This window comes from Sphaerodactylus townsendi, linkage group LG04, assembly GCF_021028975.2.
Source record: "Sphaerodactylus townsendi isolate TG3544 linkage group LG04, MPM_Stown_v2.3, whole genome shotgun sequence".
In the NCBI taxonomy this organism is placed as follows: Eukaryota; Metazoa; Chordata; class Lepidosauria; order Squamata; family Sphaerodactylidae; genus Sphaerodactylus; species Sphaerodactylus townsendi.
In genome coordinates this window covers 47355535-47377428 of record NC_059428.1, presented here as the reverse complement: position 1 = coordinate 47377428, position 21894 = coordinate 47355535, and the positions used below count along the sequence as shown (strand labels likewise).

General features: G+C 40.1%; 1 protein-coding gene across 2 annotated transcripts in view; it reads right to left on the bottom strand.

Annotated features, from left to right (window-relative positions):
• Nucleotides 1-880: 880 nt before the first annotated feature.
• EPHA3 (EPH receptor A3) overlaps nt 881-21894 on the bottom strand; it is a 247937-nt gene continuing 226923 nt past the window's right edge. For both annotated transcript variants that reach the window (XM_048492811.1, XM_048492810.1), the window contains exons 12-17: nt 18604-18665; nt 17149-17358; nt 16585-16734; nt 14286-14479; nt 4030-4185; nt 881-1679 (exon numbers count right to left, since the gene is read on the bottom strand). In XM_048492811.1, coding sequence (XP_048348768.1) covers nt 1574-1679; nt 4030-4185; nt 14286-14479; nt 16585-16734; nt 17149-17358; nt 18604-18665 — 878 coding nt within the window. In that variant the 3' untranslated portion in view covers nt 881-1573. The remainder of the gene's footprint in view (nt 1680-4029; nt 4186-14285; nt 14480-16584; nt 16735-17148; nt 17359-18603; nt 18666-21894) is intronic.

Genomic DNA, 21894 nt, shown 5'->3' with positions numbered 1-21894 from the left:
ATCTCACTGATATTATACTAGAAAATCTGGAAGTTATGGAAGTGGTTAACTAGTGATAATACATATAATCAAGGATCATGATGCCACAGTGCTAATTCATACTTTTAAAAATGTGATTGTATACTCTGTTAAACTTCACAGTCCCCATGGAGTCATGTAGTTCTATCTGACTCATTTTTAAAAAGATGGCCCTGTTGGTGATACAAAAGAGACCAACGGAAGCAACAGAACATATGAACAGGATACATGTCGACCTGGAGATCATTCCATCCACACTGTACGCATACTATTTTGTAATACCATACAACTCTTAGAAATGTATTGTAGGTACTGTAATCATATACTGTAAATGGATGCCAACAACACTATGTTAGTTCTCTAATACAAGTTCGATGATTTCCATAATTTCTTTTCTGGATCACAGAGTAATGAAAACATATAATTTTGCCACCAAATAACATCTTGTTACAGTTTGTTTCCCATCAAGGATGATCCCAAACTTAAAACAAGCGAATATCTGGCAACAACTGAACACTGCATGCGCACATGCAATTTTCATGGAGAAACAAGGAACAGTTCACCAAGGCTAGTTTCCATGTGGAAAAATGACTGAATGGTTCCCTAGATTCTACTATGGCATCTAGGCAAATGGCAATGTCCAAAATCTGTATACATAACATTGCTTTTTGTGCATGCGGAGCTTTTCTTTTTTTCCTGCCTGGACAACAGTCACTTGGACTTCAATGAGTTGTTTCCCCCAAAATATTAGAATTGAAGCCAACGTCTGAGTTTGGCACTTGGCAGTCATTAATCCAAATTAATATACATATATAAATATAAACAATAAAGAACTTCAAAAGTAAAATAAATATGCCTTTCATTTTTTTAAAAAAAGTAAGATTTTTTTATTTAAAAAAAGAATACCCACAGCAGAACTAGCTTCATGGCAAGCATTATATGCGAAGTATTGTCTCCATTTTGTCGCAAAAGTTATACATGTATTACCTCCTGAGCTGAAACAGAATATTACAAATATATTGTTGCAGATATGGCCAAAAGTCTGAGGTATTGTCCCCAAATATCATTACAAGAATCAGGTTTTAAAGAAATAAAATACTAATCACCTATCCTTTCTTCTTATAAAAAATACTGCAAAGGTTCCTTTCTCTCTCTCCACTTTACTGCTGCTGACTATCAGCCAAATTGCAGCATAACACCCACAGCTTTTTTGTTTTGTTTTTGTTTTGCATTTCATGTCAGCCTCCTAATATTAACATGGCTCTAGATTTCTTGGAAGAATTTTTTTTTCAAATGATATATTGAAACAGTTGATTATTACCAGGGAAGAAAGAATGTACCCAAAAAAAAATCCAGTTTTCATTTCTATTTTAAGGCAGTTTAACTCAGCAGATGAGTCTCTCAGTGGACTTGAGCTGTCCACCCAAATATAATGTTTCCTGCTTGTTTACAAGAGTGCCTTTTACATCTTGTGGTTTTTCACTCGTCACTATGCCTTTTTGCAGCAACTTCTCGCTTCTTCTTGTGGTGTCCTGAGAACTGGCATTTTGGTACCTTAAACAGGAACAGGACCATTCGTTGTATGCATTTCCAGAGATTTAATACCGCTAATGAACTTTTTCTGGGGCCCAATAATTGTCACACCAACCTTCTTCATATCACTGAAAAATACAGAACACAATTAATGAATTTTGGTTGATGGCAAGCATTTCATATACATTTCATATACTCTGTTTAACAGTATGTAAAGGACAAAGATGACCCTCCTGTGGAGATTTTAAAAATCTCCACAGGAGGGTCATCTTTGTCCTTTACATACTGTTAAACAGAGGCTGGACTTGCAGCTAAGTTTTAAGAATATTTCCAGATGGGCAAGGCAGTAGAATTCCTATGTTAGAAACACTGACAAGCATGATCCAAGAAAATAACTATTTTAAGTAAAGAACATAAAAATCCCCAGAACGGTGAAAAAAATGATACATCTGCCCAGCAGCTTTCAGATCTTGGAGTATTTGACCCTTTTGGCCCCAGTCGAACAGGAAAGCATGTGGTGATGAGAAATTATCACCATCCTGGATGTCAAAGGCTTTTCTGGCCAGTCAGCTTTTCTAATAGCAGTCAGTTATGGGCAACCAAGATCCTGGCAAAAGTAGAAAGGATCATTACAGAATTTATTTATTTAGCACATTTTAGTGTCATATTTCCAATGAAACCACAATATAAAATAAATAAAAATATTTTTTTAATTTTCTTTCTCAGCAATTTCATGTAGATGCTAAACAGCATTAGGGACAAGTTGAAACCATGAGGGAGGACAGGGTAAATAAGATAGGATATGATAAAGGTCGTGAAATAAATGCCATGGGGCTGAGCAGCAGTTCCCGAACACCACCATCTTGAATCAGTTGGAAGAGTTAGAATAGAACCACTGAAGGAGAGTACCCCCATTTCCAAACAGCCTCTCCATAATGTTACATGGTCAATGGTACTGAATGCCCCAGAGCTTCCCAGGAGATTCTGTCACTTTCCCAGAGAAGATAACCAGTCAGGGGATCCAAGTTCTGTTTTTTTCCTGAACGCAAGCCTGAATCTGGATTGAAGTGAGTCTGTATAATCCCGCTTTTCCGAAATCATTTGAAGCTGCATACCCACTACCTGCTCAACCACCTTTTTCTAAAGTGTATTTTTGGTTACTGGGCAGTAGTTGTTATATCACTGAGGTCCAGGTGTGTCTTCTTCAGGGGTCTCACAACTTCCTCATTCAGTGTCAGTGGAATTATACCCTCCTGCTGAGAGATCATGGCTTGACTATTTATTATTATTATTATTATTATTATTATTATTATTATTATTATTATTATTATTATTATTATTATTATTAATTGGATTTAATATACCACCCTATCCCCGAAGGGCTCATCAACACCAATGAAGGGCAAAGGTCAAGTCTTGATGTGGTGGGCCATACATTTCTAAGAATCCTGTCCAGTTCATTAGCCCTCACCAACTGAAAGTCATCCATACAAATAGGAAGAGACTGTACTCTTGTTGTCATCCTGTGACTGAACTGAACCAGCTATAGAAATCAACTCATATAGGACACAAGTGATATTTTTATGCAAAATGCATCTCAAAAATCATCACTGTGATCCTGTGTTTTTTCTAACTGAACATTTTCAACTGTCTGGTTGAAGAGCCCCTTATCAATTCAGAATAACTCTGCTGGATGGCATTGTGAGGATGTAATTGTGGCAGTGAAGAATGAGAGATAGCTACTTTTAATTTCTCTTGGACAAACACACCTTCTTCTTGCTGAAATGTTAAAATTTTTGAATTTCCATGAAAATGGAATATTCAGTACTGCACAAATCTTTTTCAAGAGCTTAAAAACTCCATGAATTCTTTAAGCTTTTTTCTTCCAAGACCAACTTAATCTTGACCACCAAAACCCAACATGCACTGTAGTAAAGTGCTTTGAAAGTCCTTGCATCAAGGAAAATCCTTAATTTTGCAATTTGGCAAAGCTTTTAATGAATGGAATTGTACAAATGTGGGTCTTAAGATCATATGCTTGCGTGGTATTGACACATGAGGATGAGCCCATGGAAAGTAAGATTCTAAAGATTGGTTTCTGTGCATTATTTGTATGTTATAGCCAGTGGAACTATTGTATTGCATAAAATTTCCCTTTTGCATTCATAACAGCTATTAATCCTAGTAATGAAAAAAGGGCAGACGCTCATATTGTACCTTTCCCCCATCAGGGATTTAAAAAAGCTCAGTGTGTATGTCTTCTAGCCGGAAAGGATGAATGGGGAAAGCCTTTCCCACCTGCACCATAGCCCTTACGCAAATCCTCCATTACATAGTTGATCTTTAACATAAACAATGAAAAATCCTGGTCATGGGTCTCTTACATGACGTGAAGTCCTGTCTTCTGGAACTTTAATTTGGTCATCTGCATGAGCAAACACAAACAATTCAAGAACAAACTGTATCATAAATACTTACTCTGAAGAAATCTTAGCTATCGTATCACACGAGCTGTATTCTACTCCTGTGAATATTTCCTTGCATTGTCCTATCCGAATACCATGGAGCCAGTCACCTGTAGAGCGGAGAGCTGAAATTTCAATGCTGCTTTGGTCCAGAAGGAGATTTGAAGGTCTAGAATAAAAAGAATGTAATGATAGTAAGAAAGCTCTTTGTATGTAAAGGTAGTACCAAACCCCAGTCTCTGTTCTGCCTTCTTATTCCAGCTCTCTCTTTCTCTCAGGCCGATTCTCCACTTAAAAAAAAAACACGCTGAGGCAAACCGCTCTCCTTTGAATCGCAGCTTTTGAGCGTGAAGTCTTACTCCCCACTGCAGGAACGCGCCTCCTATCTTCTTTTTTAAAAATTCTTTTCTGTCCCTGTTTTTGCAGCAGGGCGCAAGGGCAGAGGGAGGGAAGGGAGAGTTTGGAGACAGCCTCTGAAGCTTCCGTCTTGAAACCGGCAGTCACACCCCCGGGCTTCCCCCCTCCCAAGCGCAGAGCGCGGGGTGTTCAAAAAGGTGCTGTTCCATCCAGGAACAGAAATACCACACGCTAAGGGGGAAGGAGAGCGGCAGATTCGGGGTTGCTGTGCTGTCGCCACTGGCACAGTGGGGAGTGCAGCGGGACCTCGCGTTACTTGCCACGAGTAGCGCGCAGCAAAAGGTAAGTGGGGAAACGACCTCTCTCTCCCTACCCCAACTCTCCTTTATCTTTCAACTCTCCACCTACCCCAGTTCTTGTTCTCTTTTTCTTTCTGGTCCTCTCCAGCATTCATTCTGCCCCTATCCCAGCTCTCTCTTTCTTCTCCCCCCATCTAATTCTTGGTAGCTTGCTTGGACTGCTCTGGATGGTTTCCATTCTTAGTTCTGAGGTGGATTTAGTTCAAAAGCTCTGCAGTGATTCTACAGGTCTTAAGGAGTCTTAAGGAGAAAAGGGAGTTAGGTGAATATTCCATTATTTCAAGATTCACCAGAGTTTACACATGAACCCATGAGTCCAAGTGTGAGTCAGAGCTGCATAACAACCAGAAAGTCTATTTTATTTCAAAGAATTCAGAAATCTGTAACAAACTGAAGTCTTACCAAACAGCCCAAATATCTTCTGAGCTGTTTTGTTAAAGACAAATTAATATTTGTATACAAGTCTGCTTCTTTCCTTCTTACTAAATTTCTCCCTGCTCTTATTTTGTTCACCTGAGGAGTTTAATAAAATTCTAACATTTTATGGTTAAACACTAAAAAGCCTCTACAGTAATAATCTCTGAGATCAACGCAGGAGAGAAAGTGGGGGGAGGTATCAACTCAGTTCCTTAAGCTGATTCAATTATACATCTACTTTAGAAAGGTATGGGGTGGAACAATTGAATATGCCTCCAAAGGTGATATGTAGTAAAACTGACTGACAAGAATATCAGAAGAAGTGAATTTCAGAAGAATTAAGGAACATTTCTACCTATAGGTATAGGGAGGGTGGAAGATACCCCAGTGTGAAGCTTTCCTCAAGCAAACTGGGACGAATAACTCATTGGCACTTTTTTTTTTTGCTTTTTAAAGTATGTTGTCATGTGTATCTTTTGGTTTTGCCCAGGTTTTTCTTAGTGTCTATTTTATACTACTTTATTCAGATTATTCATCATCAATGTACAACTAAAACAAAAACAAAATCAAAATCAGCACAAAATCAAAATCAGCACAAAATCAGGAACCAGAAAGACTAATGGCTTCCCAGAGGTGTATCTACAGAAAATGGAGCCCAGGGCAAAATCTGGTTCCCCCTGGCTCCATTTTAACAGGAATGTGCCCAGGCCTCAGGAATGTGCCCTCAAAAGAGCATGACGCACCGCCTGTTTGCCCACTGGAAACTCATTTCTGCCGGATGGGACAAGATGGAGTGGGAGGGAGCCGGGTCAAGGGGGGTTCGACCTAGCACTGCCAACCCTGGGCACTGGCTGAGCCTCCTCCTGTGGGGCCAGCCACCAAGATGCAGTCCTTCAGGCCAGGCCTCAGCCCCCCTTCCCATTCAGGTGTGCCATGCAGGGAGGCAGCGCCAGGGCTGGCCTCTCCCTGGCCAGCAAGCCCTTGTGGCAGGGTTGGCCCCTTGGCTGGCCCTGGCTCGGAGCTCCTGTCTGGGTCAGAGCGGTGGGGAGGAGGAGTGGTGTGGGGCACAGCAGGGGGGAAGGAGGAGGGGTGGGGGTGATTTTCCGCACCCACATGACAAAATGGCCTGAGACCAAGGATATGTGACACCACATGCTCCTATGGGTGGTACACGTTTGTGGGTTCCATTTGCACAGGGGGAAAAGGAAAACGAAAATTGGGATTTGCACTTTAAGGAGGCAGAAACTGAGAAGAAGTGGCTGACTTTAACTTGTCTTTGTAGGAACCCACATAAAATTTGCATGCATTTTTGTTCACAATGTCTTGACTATATCCATTACTTATTAACTCTTCCTCATGTTTTCCATTTATATACAAACTCTTCATATTGTCATCCCACTCACACACTCAAACCTACTTTTCACACTACACTCAATATACAGTCTGTATTCATGTGATCAGACCAGTCACATTTTTTCATTTATATCTATGCAGGTGTGTGTACATGGGTGCATGCACCCACACAAAGTTCCAGCACTATTCATACGCATTCAGTTTACAAATTAATCCCTCACTTCACTTTTCTGGATCTCTTTTCATCAATGCATTTTTTAAAAAATCCCTAGGCTCCTTGAGATAATTGGTTAGAATGTTTGTTATTATTATATTAAACTACAGCAGCAGCAGCAACAAAAGCAAAATATTTCAAGAAGATCAAAGCATTATCACCGGTAGGTCACCCTTTCTGGTAGAGAGTTGATATTACTCAATTCAGCAGTCCAATAAGTGTCCATGCTGGTATAAAAACTGAAGAGGCTGGCTGAATTTAGAAAGTGGTTTGGCTTTCCAGCTATTGGGATGGCTCACCACATAGTTCTCATCCATACCCAGCTTATTTAGATTGCTGTCATTTTCTTTGAATGGCCATTTGAAAAATAGGTTAACAGGACATACTAATATATATATTGCATGAACCTAGCTATCCTCTATTAGTCTAATAAAGAACTTATTTAATTTATCACTTTCTTCATATAAGTTCTATTATCCCAAGGTATTTATTTAAGAATTTATGAAGTATGCAGAAGTTCTTCTCTAGTTAAGCTAATATTTTTATTCTAACAAAAGAGGAATTCACTTAACACTCATTTAAAAAACCCTTATTTATATATCTTGAGAAAGAACAAAATGGTATGATTACAGCTTAGAAAAGTCCTGTAAAGCTTTAACATTAATTGTTGAGACCAAAGTGTAATGAAGGCATAAATATGAGCTAATTTTAATACACAAGACCATAGAATAATCAGAATATCATTTTTCTCCTAGTAGGGTAAAATTAGTTACTTTCCTCCTTTGAGAAGACATCTGGACAGTTTATCAATGACTAGGAATTTGTCTCTAACTGTGAAGAGCCTGTGATGTCCCCTCATGTGCACCAAGGGAATGCTGTGCTTTCAGAACATCTGTATCCATCGGCTTTTCCTCCCCCACCTGATCAACCCTTAGACAGCAGGTCTACACATGAAATGCATGGGGAGGGTGATGTATGCCATAAGCTCACACTTTTAATAGACAAATTAGATGGCCTCCAATCCATGCAGCTGTAAATGACGTCCTGCAGGGTTCCACCTGATCTTTTACAGCTTTTCATAAATCAGGACCTACTAGCATCAGACGGCAGTCATTAAAAAGAAATCATGGAAATTACATGTTTGCTCAGGGGAAGTGAAACAACATCAACCCAATAGCTCTCCCCTTCCTTTTTATTTTTGCCGCTCCTCACTCCCACTACTATATTCAAATTTGTTGTCTGTATACTGGCATAGAAAGAATCCTCAATACTAATAATCCTGGCACTCAGTATGACTTATTTGTCAGCATATGGCTGTCATAAATAAAGGACAGTAACCCTCTCAACAATTGAATGGCAGAGTATATTTTCCACCAATGGCCTCTTGTAGTCAGCTTTTATGGACTCAGCCTATTATGTTAACAGCTGGAATTAACCTTGTTCTTTTGCATGCAAGCCTGAAAAGCCCTGGTTTGCTGTCACAAAGATGGATGTTGCCACATTGCAAAGGAACTTTCTGTCACACCACAACAGGTCTTGAAATACACATATAAATAGCAATGGAGTTTGGCCTCCTGCTGATATAAATTGCTGTGCTGAGTATGCCAGCTGTCCAGTGGGAAACAGATAACTTAATTTGTAACCACTAGCATCAAGCATTATGACTACTGGAGAGATAGCATTATGTTAGCTACCAACAGATATATTAAATACTGTACCTGAAGTAGATCTTTTTTTTTTTTACTTGATCTCTTCTACTCAAGCGTTTTTCAGACTGGTCTATTTCAGCCTTATAATTTTCAAGATCTTACATTCCTGCTATGTTCAGATGAATCCCATAGTTTTACTTGTATTAAAAAATTAATTTACAGTTTATAAATAACTCTATAGATCAAAATTTGGGACTACCGGTAATTATAAGCTCAACCTAGTTTTTATCTCTTTACTTAGGAAAACAAAAGTGTATGTGAATTTTAAAAAAATATTATCCACACTGCCAAATGGAATCATGCAATCGTGCATTTCCCAACAGGAAACTAGAAAATAAATGACACACAGAGGAGCTATTGAGACAATTTGTTGACTTTAATTATCGCTGTACCACAAGGAGTACAATCTTTGCCTCTACAGCTATTTCAAAGTGTCACTCAGATAAAATTAGTAACTTTGTTCCAAAAATAAAATTGACCTAACTATGTGGCATGTTAGCTTCCCTTGCTATTTCTTTGTATCAGGTTTACCTGGATCAAGAATAAATAAGATTGCTTTTATGTTTGGTGTTTGAGTCTCCTAAACCAGATTTGCCAATTGAAGTCTATCACTATGTGTGGCAAAAGCTCTGGCCGTTTCCACACGGCGGCAGAAACGGCTGGGGTACGGCGCTTCGATGCCGACTGGCTGAAGGCGGCTGGGACCATCGCGCAATATGGGACGGTCCTGGGAAGAGAAGCGGACAGCCGGCGCCGCGGGCGCCCGGTAGCCATACGGTGGCTTGTCCCGATGAAGGCTCTCCGGCGTGTCGCCGAGGCCTGCAAGGACACCGCCCTTTAACCCTCTTCGCGCCTGCTCGAGTGGCACAGGGCGGGGAAGTGTCCCCAGGCCTCAGCGACTGCCGAGGCAAAATTAAAAGATTAAAGTGCCGGAAAGTCGGCGAACCGAGGCGCCGATGAAGCTGCTGCCGTTAAACCGACGAAAGCGGCTTCACGGCGGCGTATATTCCAAAAAGAACTTCTTCTTAAGCGTTCTTGGAATCGCCGACTGCTTGGGCCAGCCCGAGGGTAGGCTGGCTAGGCGGCGCGGCTGCGCTGCAGCTGCGCCGCGCCGATGCGGTAAGATAACAGCCCTGGAGACGCTGGCGTTTTTACCGTCTCCAGGCGTCACGCCTTTCCGCCCGTCTTGCGGAAAGCTTGGCGCTTTGTTTTTAAGAACACATCATTTCTCTTAAAATGGTTGCAATGTCGAACACAACAGAAGCTTTTCTATTTGCTTTTTGCTTTCTGAGTACTTTATCATTTCAACTATTTATCAGCAGCAGCAGCTTTTTCATTTTCTGAAGTAGAGTTTTCCCCTCAATTGATGCTACTGACTGTATTTTAAACTCCATCTTTGCTTCGTTTTAAGGTGCTTCATGTGTTTATGATTATGTCATTCTATTAAAGTATTGATCCTAATAATATAAAACCCAGCCCACCCTTTTTTGGTACATGGCATAGAGATCATGCAATGTACTCTTATGAGTGCAGTTCCCAGCACGTGATAGAGCTGCTGATGGTGGAAGAGTCATAGTAATTCTGTGCAATAGCTCATGAAGAAAGGAGACATACCGGTAGTTTAAGATTGACACAGTAATACTGAAAAACAGATTCCACCTGGCTTCAGGAAGTCAAAGGAAGTACCTGGAGAGTCAACTCCATGCCACTATAGTCCTTTACATTTCCTTAGTTTGGACAACTTGTTACTAATGAAAACCAAGATGTGATCTATCTGCACTTCCATACTCTCTCCTAACCCCCCTCCCCCCGCTCTGTTCCAGGAAACTGCAGCTGCCTTGCTGCCATAGGGACTGGAACCTATAAACAGTCAAACCTGGACACTGAGTATGTTAGTGGGAGAAAAAGCCCCCTACATTCCTTGCCTTCCAATTCTTTAAATAGAACACTCTCAACCTACTGCATGTACTGAAACTTTCAACATTAACGTCAATCAGTACTGGAAGCTGGTTTCTTAACTTGACCTAGACATATGTTCCTCAAATTGTTTCTGCCTTCCTGTTATGAGTCATTGTAGGCCTCCTGCCATTCTGCTTTTTTTCCCCTTCTGAAATGCTATATTGCTAAAGATCTTCACTACTTTTTCCTGCTTTGCTAAATGGGTATCCAAAAACAGACCTCACATTAGTGGAGACCATTTAAACTTTTCCAAGCGTCAAAACTTGCTAAAAACTTGCAATAGGTTAAAAAAGATAGGCTCACCTTAAATAAGAATTTAAAGCAAGCATTCAATTCGATTTTTGGATAGATGATTCTAAACTTATTGATTAGATCAAAGTAACTGAATAACAAGATCTTAGGTATCAACATAGACCTATCCAGGCATCAAAACAGACCAAATGCTTTATTTTCATTTTACAAAATGTGTTCCACATGAATGCTAAAATCATAGATGGGGGAACTTTTGGCTTACCACAAGATGCTACCAGATGAGACATTCATGAGAATGAGAGATCACCACAAACCCTGTCAAAAACAGCCTCCTTCCCACAGTTTAAGACTCCAACATTATAAAAAAAAATGCACTGCCAGTTTGTCCAACTACCCCATTATTCCTCTCTATTTAAGGAGAAAACCCAGATGAGGTTCAAGCCTCATCTACCTGTACTGCTATTCACCAACTTAGTTCTTCCTCTTTTTCTATGGGTGTGAGCCTGTGCTGTTTCTATGGGTGTGAGCCTGTTCTGCTCAACCTTCTCGTTGAACCCCACCTCTTCCTCATCTTTTATTGAGACTTTAACACTACCCATCACCTTCTCTGGGCAACATTGTTTCTAGAATTACACTCAACTACTGGCAATCAAAGCTAGGGGACTGTAAACATATATTTATACAGATGGACTGTTTTATTGGCTGCTGAGGTTTCAAAACCAGGGTTTGCTCACTGCATTTGCAAAAGGGGAGAAGTTAGTAGGTTCCCCCTTCTCATGAGTGCAGGTTTTCCAAACACGGTATTGTTCCATCTGCTCTAGAATTGATTCCAGTTATCACAAAGCAATACGTAAGGGGCTGAGAAATAATAAACTGAACCAAAAAAGGTGGAACTGATCAAAACTGGTGAACTATAACCTCATTCTACAAAATATAAATGCTACACAGATTAAATTAGCTGGCCTTTCACACTGTCTTTCAGACATCTTATACCAGAAAAGCATTGATTCTGTCTACACTGAGAGATGTTGCAGACATACAGAGTGATGTATACAGAACTACCAGAGCCAAGTATTTATAGATTAGACTGTGAAATAACAGGCCAAAAAGGTTTTGTTTAAGCCAATATAGTATAGTGATAAAGTGTTGAACTAGGAGCACTTAGACTTAATGTCCTCTCAGATGCTGGAATATCCAAGACCTCAACTTTCCAGGATTTTTAAAGCAAAATGGCTGCTACACAGACATTTATGTGGATCAGGGCAACAGGAGAGCAGGGAAAACGTTCCAGTTTTTCCATCCTGACTTGGTAAGCTATCGAAACGCCTTCCTTACATGGTAAGGAAGAAAGGAGAAGATTTACTCCTTTTTCCCTGCCTTGTGTCATGCTCCCAATTTAAATTAGGGTCTTCTCAGCTACTATTTGCCTCTTTGGCTGTTTCCACACGGCCGAAAAACAGCGCCCTAGGGACGGGAAAAAAACACTGTCCCTGGGGTGCTGTTTGCACAGCTGGCGCTGCTACATCAAAGCAGCACTGTGCTCGCCCCCCCCCCAACTGGCACAAAAATGCCACTTTTGAAACTCACTCCCTGAATGAGTTTTTTGAAAAGCGGCGTCTTCCTGCCGGCGTGGTATGAAGCACACTGGCATGAGGGTGCCACTTTTGGTCCCTCCAGTGTTCCTGTTCATCTACCTCTCCTCCCTGCACAGCTCTGGATGGCTGGAGAGACATGTCCACGCTGCTCTCCGACCCCCGGAGGTCAGAGGGCAACGTGGGCATGTTCCTCCAGTTGTCCAGAGCTGCACAGGAAGGAGTGGTAGGTGAATGGGATGACCTGCAGGTGGCTCCATGCGAAGCCACCTCTGCAGGTCGCAGCAGCCTCAGTGCTGCCCGCACGAGACTGTGTGAACGGTCTCATGCATCCACCAGCATCAATTATGCCGGTGGACAGCCGTTTCTGCCACATGCAAAAATGGCTTAAGAGTCAAAGGGAAAATCTAGTCAGGAATTTTCCACTGTTTAGTTAGGCTACCACCAAAGAATTTCATTTCAAGATCTTGGACTATCTTGGGCTTCAATTACTCAACTATGAATAATTTGATTTTGTGCAATAATTGTATTTTATCTTGTCATCTGTAATCTGTAATAGGAAAACAAGTATGAACCTAACGTATGTATTTCAGAACTGTTATGAGGTAGAACAATCAGCCACAATAACTCTATTGCAGCCCAATAGCACACATTTAAGAAACAAGAAGACTTGGGACCCATTTCCCATGTGAAAACCTGTTAAGTTAGTCATCTGAATGTATGTATCCATATCAAGTGGGAATATGGAGAGATGGGATGTATATGTGATAATCAAATATGTTATATCTAATCACAAGCAGTAGTCAATAAATGGTTTGGAGACATGAATATTTTGGAACACAGCTGATTCAACTCTTATCTGCACTTGACCTGTTGGCCACCATTTCAAAACAACCAAAAACTTTTGGATACAACTAGACTCTAGTTGGCTGTTTTTCTTGCAGCACCACGATACATCCTCATATCCTTTGCTTTCAGCTTCTACCTCCCCATGTTACTTCATGTTTGGTTTTCCTGAGCTAGGAAAGGGAAGGGTGGACAATGAGAGGAGAGGTGAACTAAGCTGCAATGTGCTAGCGTAGGTTCTCCAGAGGAATGCACAGGAATCAGTAAAGGAAGACTACATATAAGTTTAGTAAATCTTACTCAAATTGGGGTAGCAAATCTCATGGTGAAATGCCACACATTAATGGAGAAGAATTTCAGTGGTAGGCATTTCATAAATGTTAACCACTCTGCTGATTGAAGCCAATGGTTAGCTGACGTGATCTTAGACAGTCTGTACAAGGAAAAGCTGGTGAACAGCTAGCCAGGAAAACTATGCTATTTTAAGGTCTCTGCTGTTCATAGAAACGAAAGCTATCAGTTTCAGGAGGAATACCAATTATCACTTCTGCAGGCTAGCCTGTCAGACAATAAGAACATTCCTTTAGAATAATTGCCAGTAGTTAAAAGTGATGGAGCAACAATTTCCTAACAGGATATAGAATAATGGGTGGAGGGGAAGCATCCACTCTCTAGTTTGACAGACACTGAACCACAAAGGGAATTAAACATAAAGAAACACTGGCAAGAACTGGATTTTTAAACTAGGGTTGGCTATGTCCTATGTTATTTGGGACAGCTTGCAGACACAGGCAATTGATTTCTGCACCTGTGGAAGGCCAGCAGGTATACTGCAGCTTTCAGTCTATAGGATCAAATGCTTCTGAGGAGCCTTGCTACGTATTCAGCATGACCATGGAATTGCAGAGTATAATCTGCTGCAATGATGCTCACTTTCTGAATAAGAGCATTTTTGAGGTGCTGAACACCCACACCTTCCATGGCATTTACTAGCTTATGAGTTCTGATCTGACATGACTGTGAAACTGGGCATTCCTTTACCCCTTTTTGCCAATTGGGTTTTGAACGACCTGAAAAATTCCACTTGTTTATCAATAACGGACAGAGGCAAGAAAGTGGGTAGACAAAGCAAACTTATTTAATTTCTAGAGGCGGAGAAAGCAAACACATTCATTTTTCAGTTTGCAAAGACGGAGAATGCATTGTGTCACCTTGCAGCCGCACTGGTGATTATTTTTAGACTGCTGGGATTACGGATCAGCTTGTCCAGGATGCTGACAATCTGCTCAAACTTCGGTCTGTTGTTTCTGTCCTTTTGCCAGCAGTCCAGCATCAATTGATACAAGGCAGCTGGGCAGTCCATGGGTGGTGGCAAGCGGTACCCTTCCTCCACAGCTTTAATTACCTGCACAAGATTAGAGAAATTTGAAGGGCATTTCATGAAATTCTTACCTGTTGGTTCTCGAAACTACTATGCTATCATGGTCTTTAAGTATTGCAACAAATGAAATTATCTTTTAATTTTTCTGAAATGTAACACTTCCATGTTACCTGCTAAGGCACCTTACAAAGGAGAGATTTAAGACAAAAAATGCCCAAAGAAAAATAAGGTAATGTATATTTTATTTGATACTTGGATGTGGTTAGGCCAAATGCAGGTCAATTTAATACATTTCTTAAAATACTGGCTCAATTGCTCTAAAAAGAAAACATCTGGATCATTACACACTCGCTTTCCACTGTGTAGCCTTTCATGGCTAGTCACTGAACTGATCTTATTTTTCAAGTGATTTCCTTTAACACATATACATGCATAACTTCAGCATCAATGTAGCCCTTTATGTTAACAGGTTCACAGAAAGAGGGCAGTATTCAACTGTGAGCATCCACTGGTAGCAAACAGCTTAGCAGACTCAACTATTTTCCCCTTTTCTTTACATAGCGTGGCAGCAGCTTTTGAAATACAAATTTAAAATGGCATGCACGGAGGATACTGTAGTTGCTAACCATATAATTCAAGAAATATTCAAGTATACCCAAATGCCCATAGTTCCATTACATTCAGCAAACAGTTAAAGTCCCATATTTCTTATGTGATTGTTGACAGATACGCTAAATTCCTAACAAGTACATGGAGTAGCAATAAGACTGGATTACCAGTGATTGCAGAAACAAGCGTATTTTCACTAATAGTCAGTTTTGGCAAAAGAGGCTGTGGTTTGTGTGTGTATAAAACACAACCACACATTGTGATGCCTATAACCCTCCTAGAAAAAATGACTGAAACTCAACAGATAGCTTTAAATCACTATCTAACAGATGACAAAATGTTCTCCTACATTTTAAATAGGGAAGAACAATTATAAAATTAAGTTATTAAATTCAGCAAGGTAAATAATACTATAGACAAGGGGCCATTTTTTTGATCCACTGATTCATCTGCCTGTTGTGAAGAGACTGGGAGCAAGCGTCCCATTGCCTCCACCATGCTGTGTAGTGTTAGCATTGTGCAGGTATAAAACTACAGTGTGGAAGAGGGAGAGGCAGAACATACATGGGGCAATTTGCCATCTCAAAACAATAGCAAAGCAACTGGGAAACATTTAGTACTTGCATACTGGAGAACTAAAGTCATCAATTCAAACCATCACAAACAATGCAAAACTTGTTATACTTCACAGTTAGTGGTGCTGGCACATGAGACCACATGTTCTGCAATTATATTCCCATCTACTAATAAAAAGTGTCTGGTTTCATTTGCTGCTATTGTTTCTTTGTTTAGGGCTTACAATGTGATGTTCAACATTTCTTCATTTGCAATACGCACTTAGGGTTTTGTATCTTGTCAAATCTGTGGCTTGTAATTGGCTCTTGTGGAATTAAGACTAAGCAAACCAAGTGGACAAAATGGTACATTTGAAAGAGGGACTTTGGAAAAGCTATTTTCCTAACAAGCATAAAATGGATAGCAGATCTATTTAACTGACTAGAGTTAAATTTAAAGCTATCTAAATGAAGCTCTATGGAATGTACTTCCAAACAAATCAAACAGTCACTTCACGTTATCTATTTGCCACATCCAAAGGCATTTGTCTCATTAAAAACTTAAACACAAATGCTGTCTTTCTCTTTTCATGCAGTTCAGCTCTAATTAGCTTGTATGTTCATAGAAAGGTTTAATGGAGATACAGTCAAAAGGTCTCAGGTGACATTTAAAAAGGTTCTACAAACATTCTCTCAATGTCTGTGGAATGAAGAACAATGTGAACTTTCCTCTAGGTTATCAAACCCATCAGTTCTGTCCTGCTCCCTAAAATAGTAGATGTTCAATAACTGGAATTTAATAGTTCATTAAAAAAAACTTTGTATTGAGTGGCACATATCTGTTCAACACAGGGAAAGATTTCAAACGTTGGTTACCAAAGGAAACCAAAAATCAGTGTCAATTTCTGCTGTTTAACTTCACTTCTTCTCACAATCCACAACATCAGTCATCTATAATATACTCACATCTTGATTGGACATCTCCCAATATGGTCTTTCTCCATAGGACATCACCTCCCAGAGAACAATCCCATAGCTCCATGCATCACTGGCTGATGTGAATTTGCGGTAAGCAATGGCCTCTGGTGATGTCCATCGGATTGGAATCTTTCCCCCCTACAAGCAAAGAAAATCATACATCATAACTTCTCAGCCCTCAGTATCATCAAAATCAGTTATTAGATTGGATCCACACTGGAACACAGCTTCAGGTGGGTATTTTGGAATGCCATGATGGAATCACACTGCACAGGTAGAAGTTCTTGCACCCACAAATGTTAGTCTGGTTCCAAGTCTTACTCTCTTTTGCAACTTGAATGTTACATTCACTGCAGTTCTGTGCATGCACACTTCACTGAATGTTGCATGGAGCTGGATTCAGGGGTCTTCCAGCTGACTTGGGCCCTGGGAATTTTGTCCCCCAGTCCCCTCTTCTCAATGACCCTGTCTAGGTGAGGGGACTTTTAGGTTATATTTGGCTGTCAGATGTAACTGGCTTCACAGCAATAATTTAAAGATCACTGAACTCACCCGTGTTGTGTAAGCAGCTTCTGGGTCATCCTCCAGAACACGAGAGAGGCCAAAATCAGAGACTTTGCATACCAGATTGCTATTGATGAGAATGTTGCGGGCAGCCAGGTCACGATGAACATAACCCATATCTGACAAATATTTCATGCCAGATGCAATTCCTCGAAGCATTCCCACAAGCTGTATAACTGTGAACTGAGCATCATGTTTCTGAAAAATATTTACATCAGACCATTCAATTCTACAATGTACATAATGTACACAGACGTTATCTGAAAGTCACTGAGAATTTGATTTGGGAAAGCATTCTGCCAGAATTGGCCACAACTCACAGAATAAAGCTGTCCCGAGAACAGCCAGATGACAGATGGAGAACCTCATCAGTCTAATTAGGTATTATTATACTCCAAAACACAGTTTCCACACAAGTCTGAACAGCATGTCTTGCTTTCTAGAGATATTTTAAAAATATTATTGAATGTGGATGGAAACCTTATCCACGGTTTTTCTAATAATCCTCCTTGGCACCGCACATATAAACAGGAAGGCTGATCAACCAAGATTACATAACTAATATACAATCTAATATGCCTCAAAAGCATCAAACTCAAGTTAGTGGCAATAGTGTGATTGTTAACCTGTTCACAAATAATGCAGGTGGGAAGGGAATAGTTTGGATTTAGGAAGTACAGTGATACTGCTCTTCATATGCTTTTTAAAAAATACCTTATGAGTAAAAACAAGCTTGTGTGTTGTGGATAGCCATACATTTCTTCAGTTTGCAGGAAGGGAAAGAACACATACCTTGGAATCTACCTTCCACTACTACTGCTGACTTTATCCAGCTTGCAAAAATCATGTGCAAGTTGGACAAAGTCAAGACAACAGGTCTATTTTCAGGAACAGTTCTATTGTAGATTTATTTATTTGTTACGCTTTTATACAGCCCTCCCCCAAAGGGCTCAGAGCAGTGTACATCAGATTCTGATAATAAAATCAATAAAACCAGTTTAAAATTCTCAGTATAACAACTTATACAAATATCTGAGGTGTCTTATACCCTTCCATCCCCCTCCCCACCCACGGGAGGCCTAGGTGGTACAAGGGTCTGATGGCTAACCCGGCTGGCCAAAAGCCTGGTGGAACAGGGCCGTTTTACAGGCCCTGCAGAAGCTCTGAAGGTCCCGCAGGGCCCAGATCTCTTTAGGGAGCCTGTTCCACCAGGTAGGGGCCAGGACTGTAAAGGCCCTGGCCCTTGTAGAGGCCAGTTGGATCTTCTGTGGGCCAGGGATCTCCAGCAGGGGATCCTCCGACCAGCAGAGGGACCTAATAGGGCAGTAGAGGGAGATTTATCAACTATGTCATAAGATTTTGGGTAAATGGTGCAACAAAGCAAACATTATGAGACATGCATATGAAGTCATGCCATTGTCATGAACTCCATGGGCTACTTACCCTTAGAAAACTATCTAAGGAGCCATTTTCCATATACTCAGTAACAATCATGACAGGTTTACCTATAAATATATAAAACCCAGTCAGTCTTTTACAGGTGCAACTCCACTAGAAAAGGAATAGTAATAGAAAGGTGAAAAATGAAGACCACATCATTAGGAGTAATCTGCTAACAATGACTGGTGGACAGAGTCAGAGTATACTATGTCATTATAAAAGTATTCTTTAAAAAAGAAGGGTGTGAATATCAGCAGATGCATATTTACATGGTGCTGCAGAGCATATGCAACTGCTTTACAGGATCTCATACATTTTGTTGGAAGAAGTCCAGTTTAGAGTTCTAGGGTAATTAAAAAAAATTATCTGAAACTATACAGCATTAAAACAAGACTCAGTCCCCTTAGCCTTCAGGACAAATGCTGGCATTTTCAAAATGCACCAGAACTTTTCAGTCACAAAGAACTTACTGCATAAAATTGGAAATCATATGTACTCAGAAAAAGAAGCTGTACCATATCCTATTCCATTCCAAAGAGTTTCTCAACCTTCAGTAGAAACCTTTGGGGAAGTCAACATGGATTGCACAGGAAACAGAAAGTTAAAATCCTCTGCTGTAAAATAGAACTTGCTCTTCCATAAATCCAACCCTACTTATTTTATGTATTTCTTTCATGCAGTTAATACTCATTCTCCCACTGTCTGTTGAAGACAATAACTTAGGTGCAATCCATACTGATTTAATAGATTGTATTTCCAAGTACATATTCTTACGATCCTGTAATAATCAAAGACATTCCCCATCCCCAAGAAACAAGGATGCAAGAATATTTATGTATGTATGTATGTATGTATGTATGTATGTATGTATGTATGTATGTATGTATGTATGTATGTATGTATGTATGTATGTATGTATGTATGTATGCCACCATTCTACTCAATCATGGCCACAAGGATGGACAACAGCTAAGGCTGGGGAGAGCAAGATTAAATAAAATTTAAAAAGTTATTAAAACATATAAAATAAATTCATAAAAATAGTTAAAATCCAAACTAAAATATATCTTAAGAGCACATAAAACAACAACAACAACAAAAAACCGGAGGGAGGGAAGGAGGGATCATTGAGAAAATACCACACAAAGCAAAAATGGTTTCACTAACAGTAACAGAAAGGGACAGGAAAGTCTCTCTGGGAAGAGAGTTCCAGAGTTTTGGTGGCATGGCTAAGAAGGCTGCTTCTCAGATTTATATCCACCTAATCTCAGAAGGTAAGAGCACCCAAAGCACTGAAAGATGACTACCGTACTCAAATAACAGGGATCAGGCATGTGAATACCTCAAACAATTCTTAACATTACAGATTCATCCTTGTATTGTCGAAGGCTTACAGTTCCTGCTAGAACACGGCCATACAGCCCGGAAACCACACAGCACCCAAGATTCATCCTTGTTTATTCTGAGCTGAAAGTTCAAATTGACTGTCAGTTTCCAACACCTTGCAGTGGTCCAGTGCCTCAAGGTGGGCAAAAAGAGCGTATATGGTTTCACAAATGGAGGGACTGGAAGTTTCAGAGCAGAGCACTAGCTAGTTCTCCTATATCTAATTAGCTATCAGTAAATCATCTCATTTTAATCATCACAAGTGTTAAGTAATTTGCATATAACATACAGAATCCAATAATTTACCAGCCTTACTACTGCCTAATAGTAATTTGACATGTACCTACAGACTGCTCTGTAAAGAGACTCTACCATGCTTATGTTCCAATGAATCTTTACAAGCCACAGTCTTTTATATTTTTCTAGCCATGTCTGATGTGAGTTACGGTCTGGGAACCAGAAAAGCCACTAGACAATCCACTTAGCAACTGCTTTAACCCCTTAGGGATAACACTCCCCCTCTCCCATTGCTTTCAATTCTTAATCAATAAATACATCAGAATACAGCAAAACATTCATTTAGTTAATTATTAATAACAAAATTACAGCTGCAAATAATTCATCAGGTACCAGGATTATTGCTTACTCTGTACTGTAAGACTGTTTTGATTGTCATCTGTACAGTTATCACTTTATTAATGATGCCAGGACTATTTGGTTCAAAGCATTGCTATCAATTCATGCTACTGTAGTCAATCTGTCAAAAACTGATTTATAAATCACCACATATGTCCTGTACAGCTAAAATCTTCCCATTCCTGCTAACAAGGGAAAAGGCACTGAAATAATCAGTAACTGCTCGAACACCAGGTGATGTTTTGACTCAACATAAGAAATGTTCATATGATGTTCTTATGGCAATTTTGATATTTGACTTGTTTCTGTGAGAAAAGCTGATTGTAAATGAATGAATAAACACAATGCATTCTAAGTATGGTAAGGGAACTCTGTGGCGCAGTGTGGTAAGCTGCAGTACTGCAGTCCAAGTTCTGTTCATGACCTGAGTTCAATCCTGATGGAAGTTGGTTTCAGGTAGTCCGTTCAAGGTTGACTCTTCCTTCTGAGGTCTATAAAATTAGTACCAGCTTGCTGGGGCAAAGTGTAGATGACTGGGGAAGGCATTGGCAAACCATCCTGTAAACATAGTTTACCTAGTAAACATTGTGATGTGATGTCACTCCATGGATCAATAATGATCCAGTGCTTGCTCAGGGGACTGCCTTACCTTTACCTTTCTAAGTATTGTAAGATATATTGTGAGCTATTGGGAAAGCTTGGCCACATGGAAGTATATGAATTTTGTAAAATAAACTTAACAGTTTATTGCTTGTTTCAGAAATTGTTTGTTTCAGAAATTGTAAAGGCCTTTGGGAAAAAAGTGGGATTTTCCCCCACTTCTCCCTTCCCAGCAGCCTGCCTCTTGTCCCTAAAATTCCTCAATGAGGAGTGGAAGGCTATCATAGACAAAATACACTGCAGTCATGGGGATGCCATGAATCAGAGTTGCCAGACTGAGCCTGAAAACCAGCAAAAGGACTGAAGGCAGAGACATGGGGTGGGGGATGGGGTGGAACACCAGCTGTTTTCCTACATCACTTCTGGAAAAAAGTGATGTAGGATAGTTTTAGGAACCACCGGGAATTCTAAGGTAAAGAAATTCCTGGAGCCACCATACATCATTTCAGGTTTTTATTTTCCTGAAAGAGATATAGTGATGCAATTTTTTTGACCCACTGTCACAATAGAGCCTGTGGGCAGGGGATTCCCAGGGGACTGTCAAGCCTACTGTGACCAAGGGACTGTCAAGCCTACTGTGAACTATGCAGCTTATAATGGAGTATGTAGGAG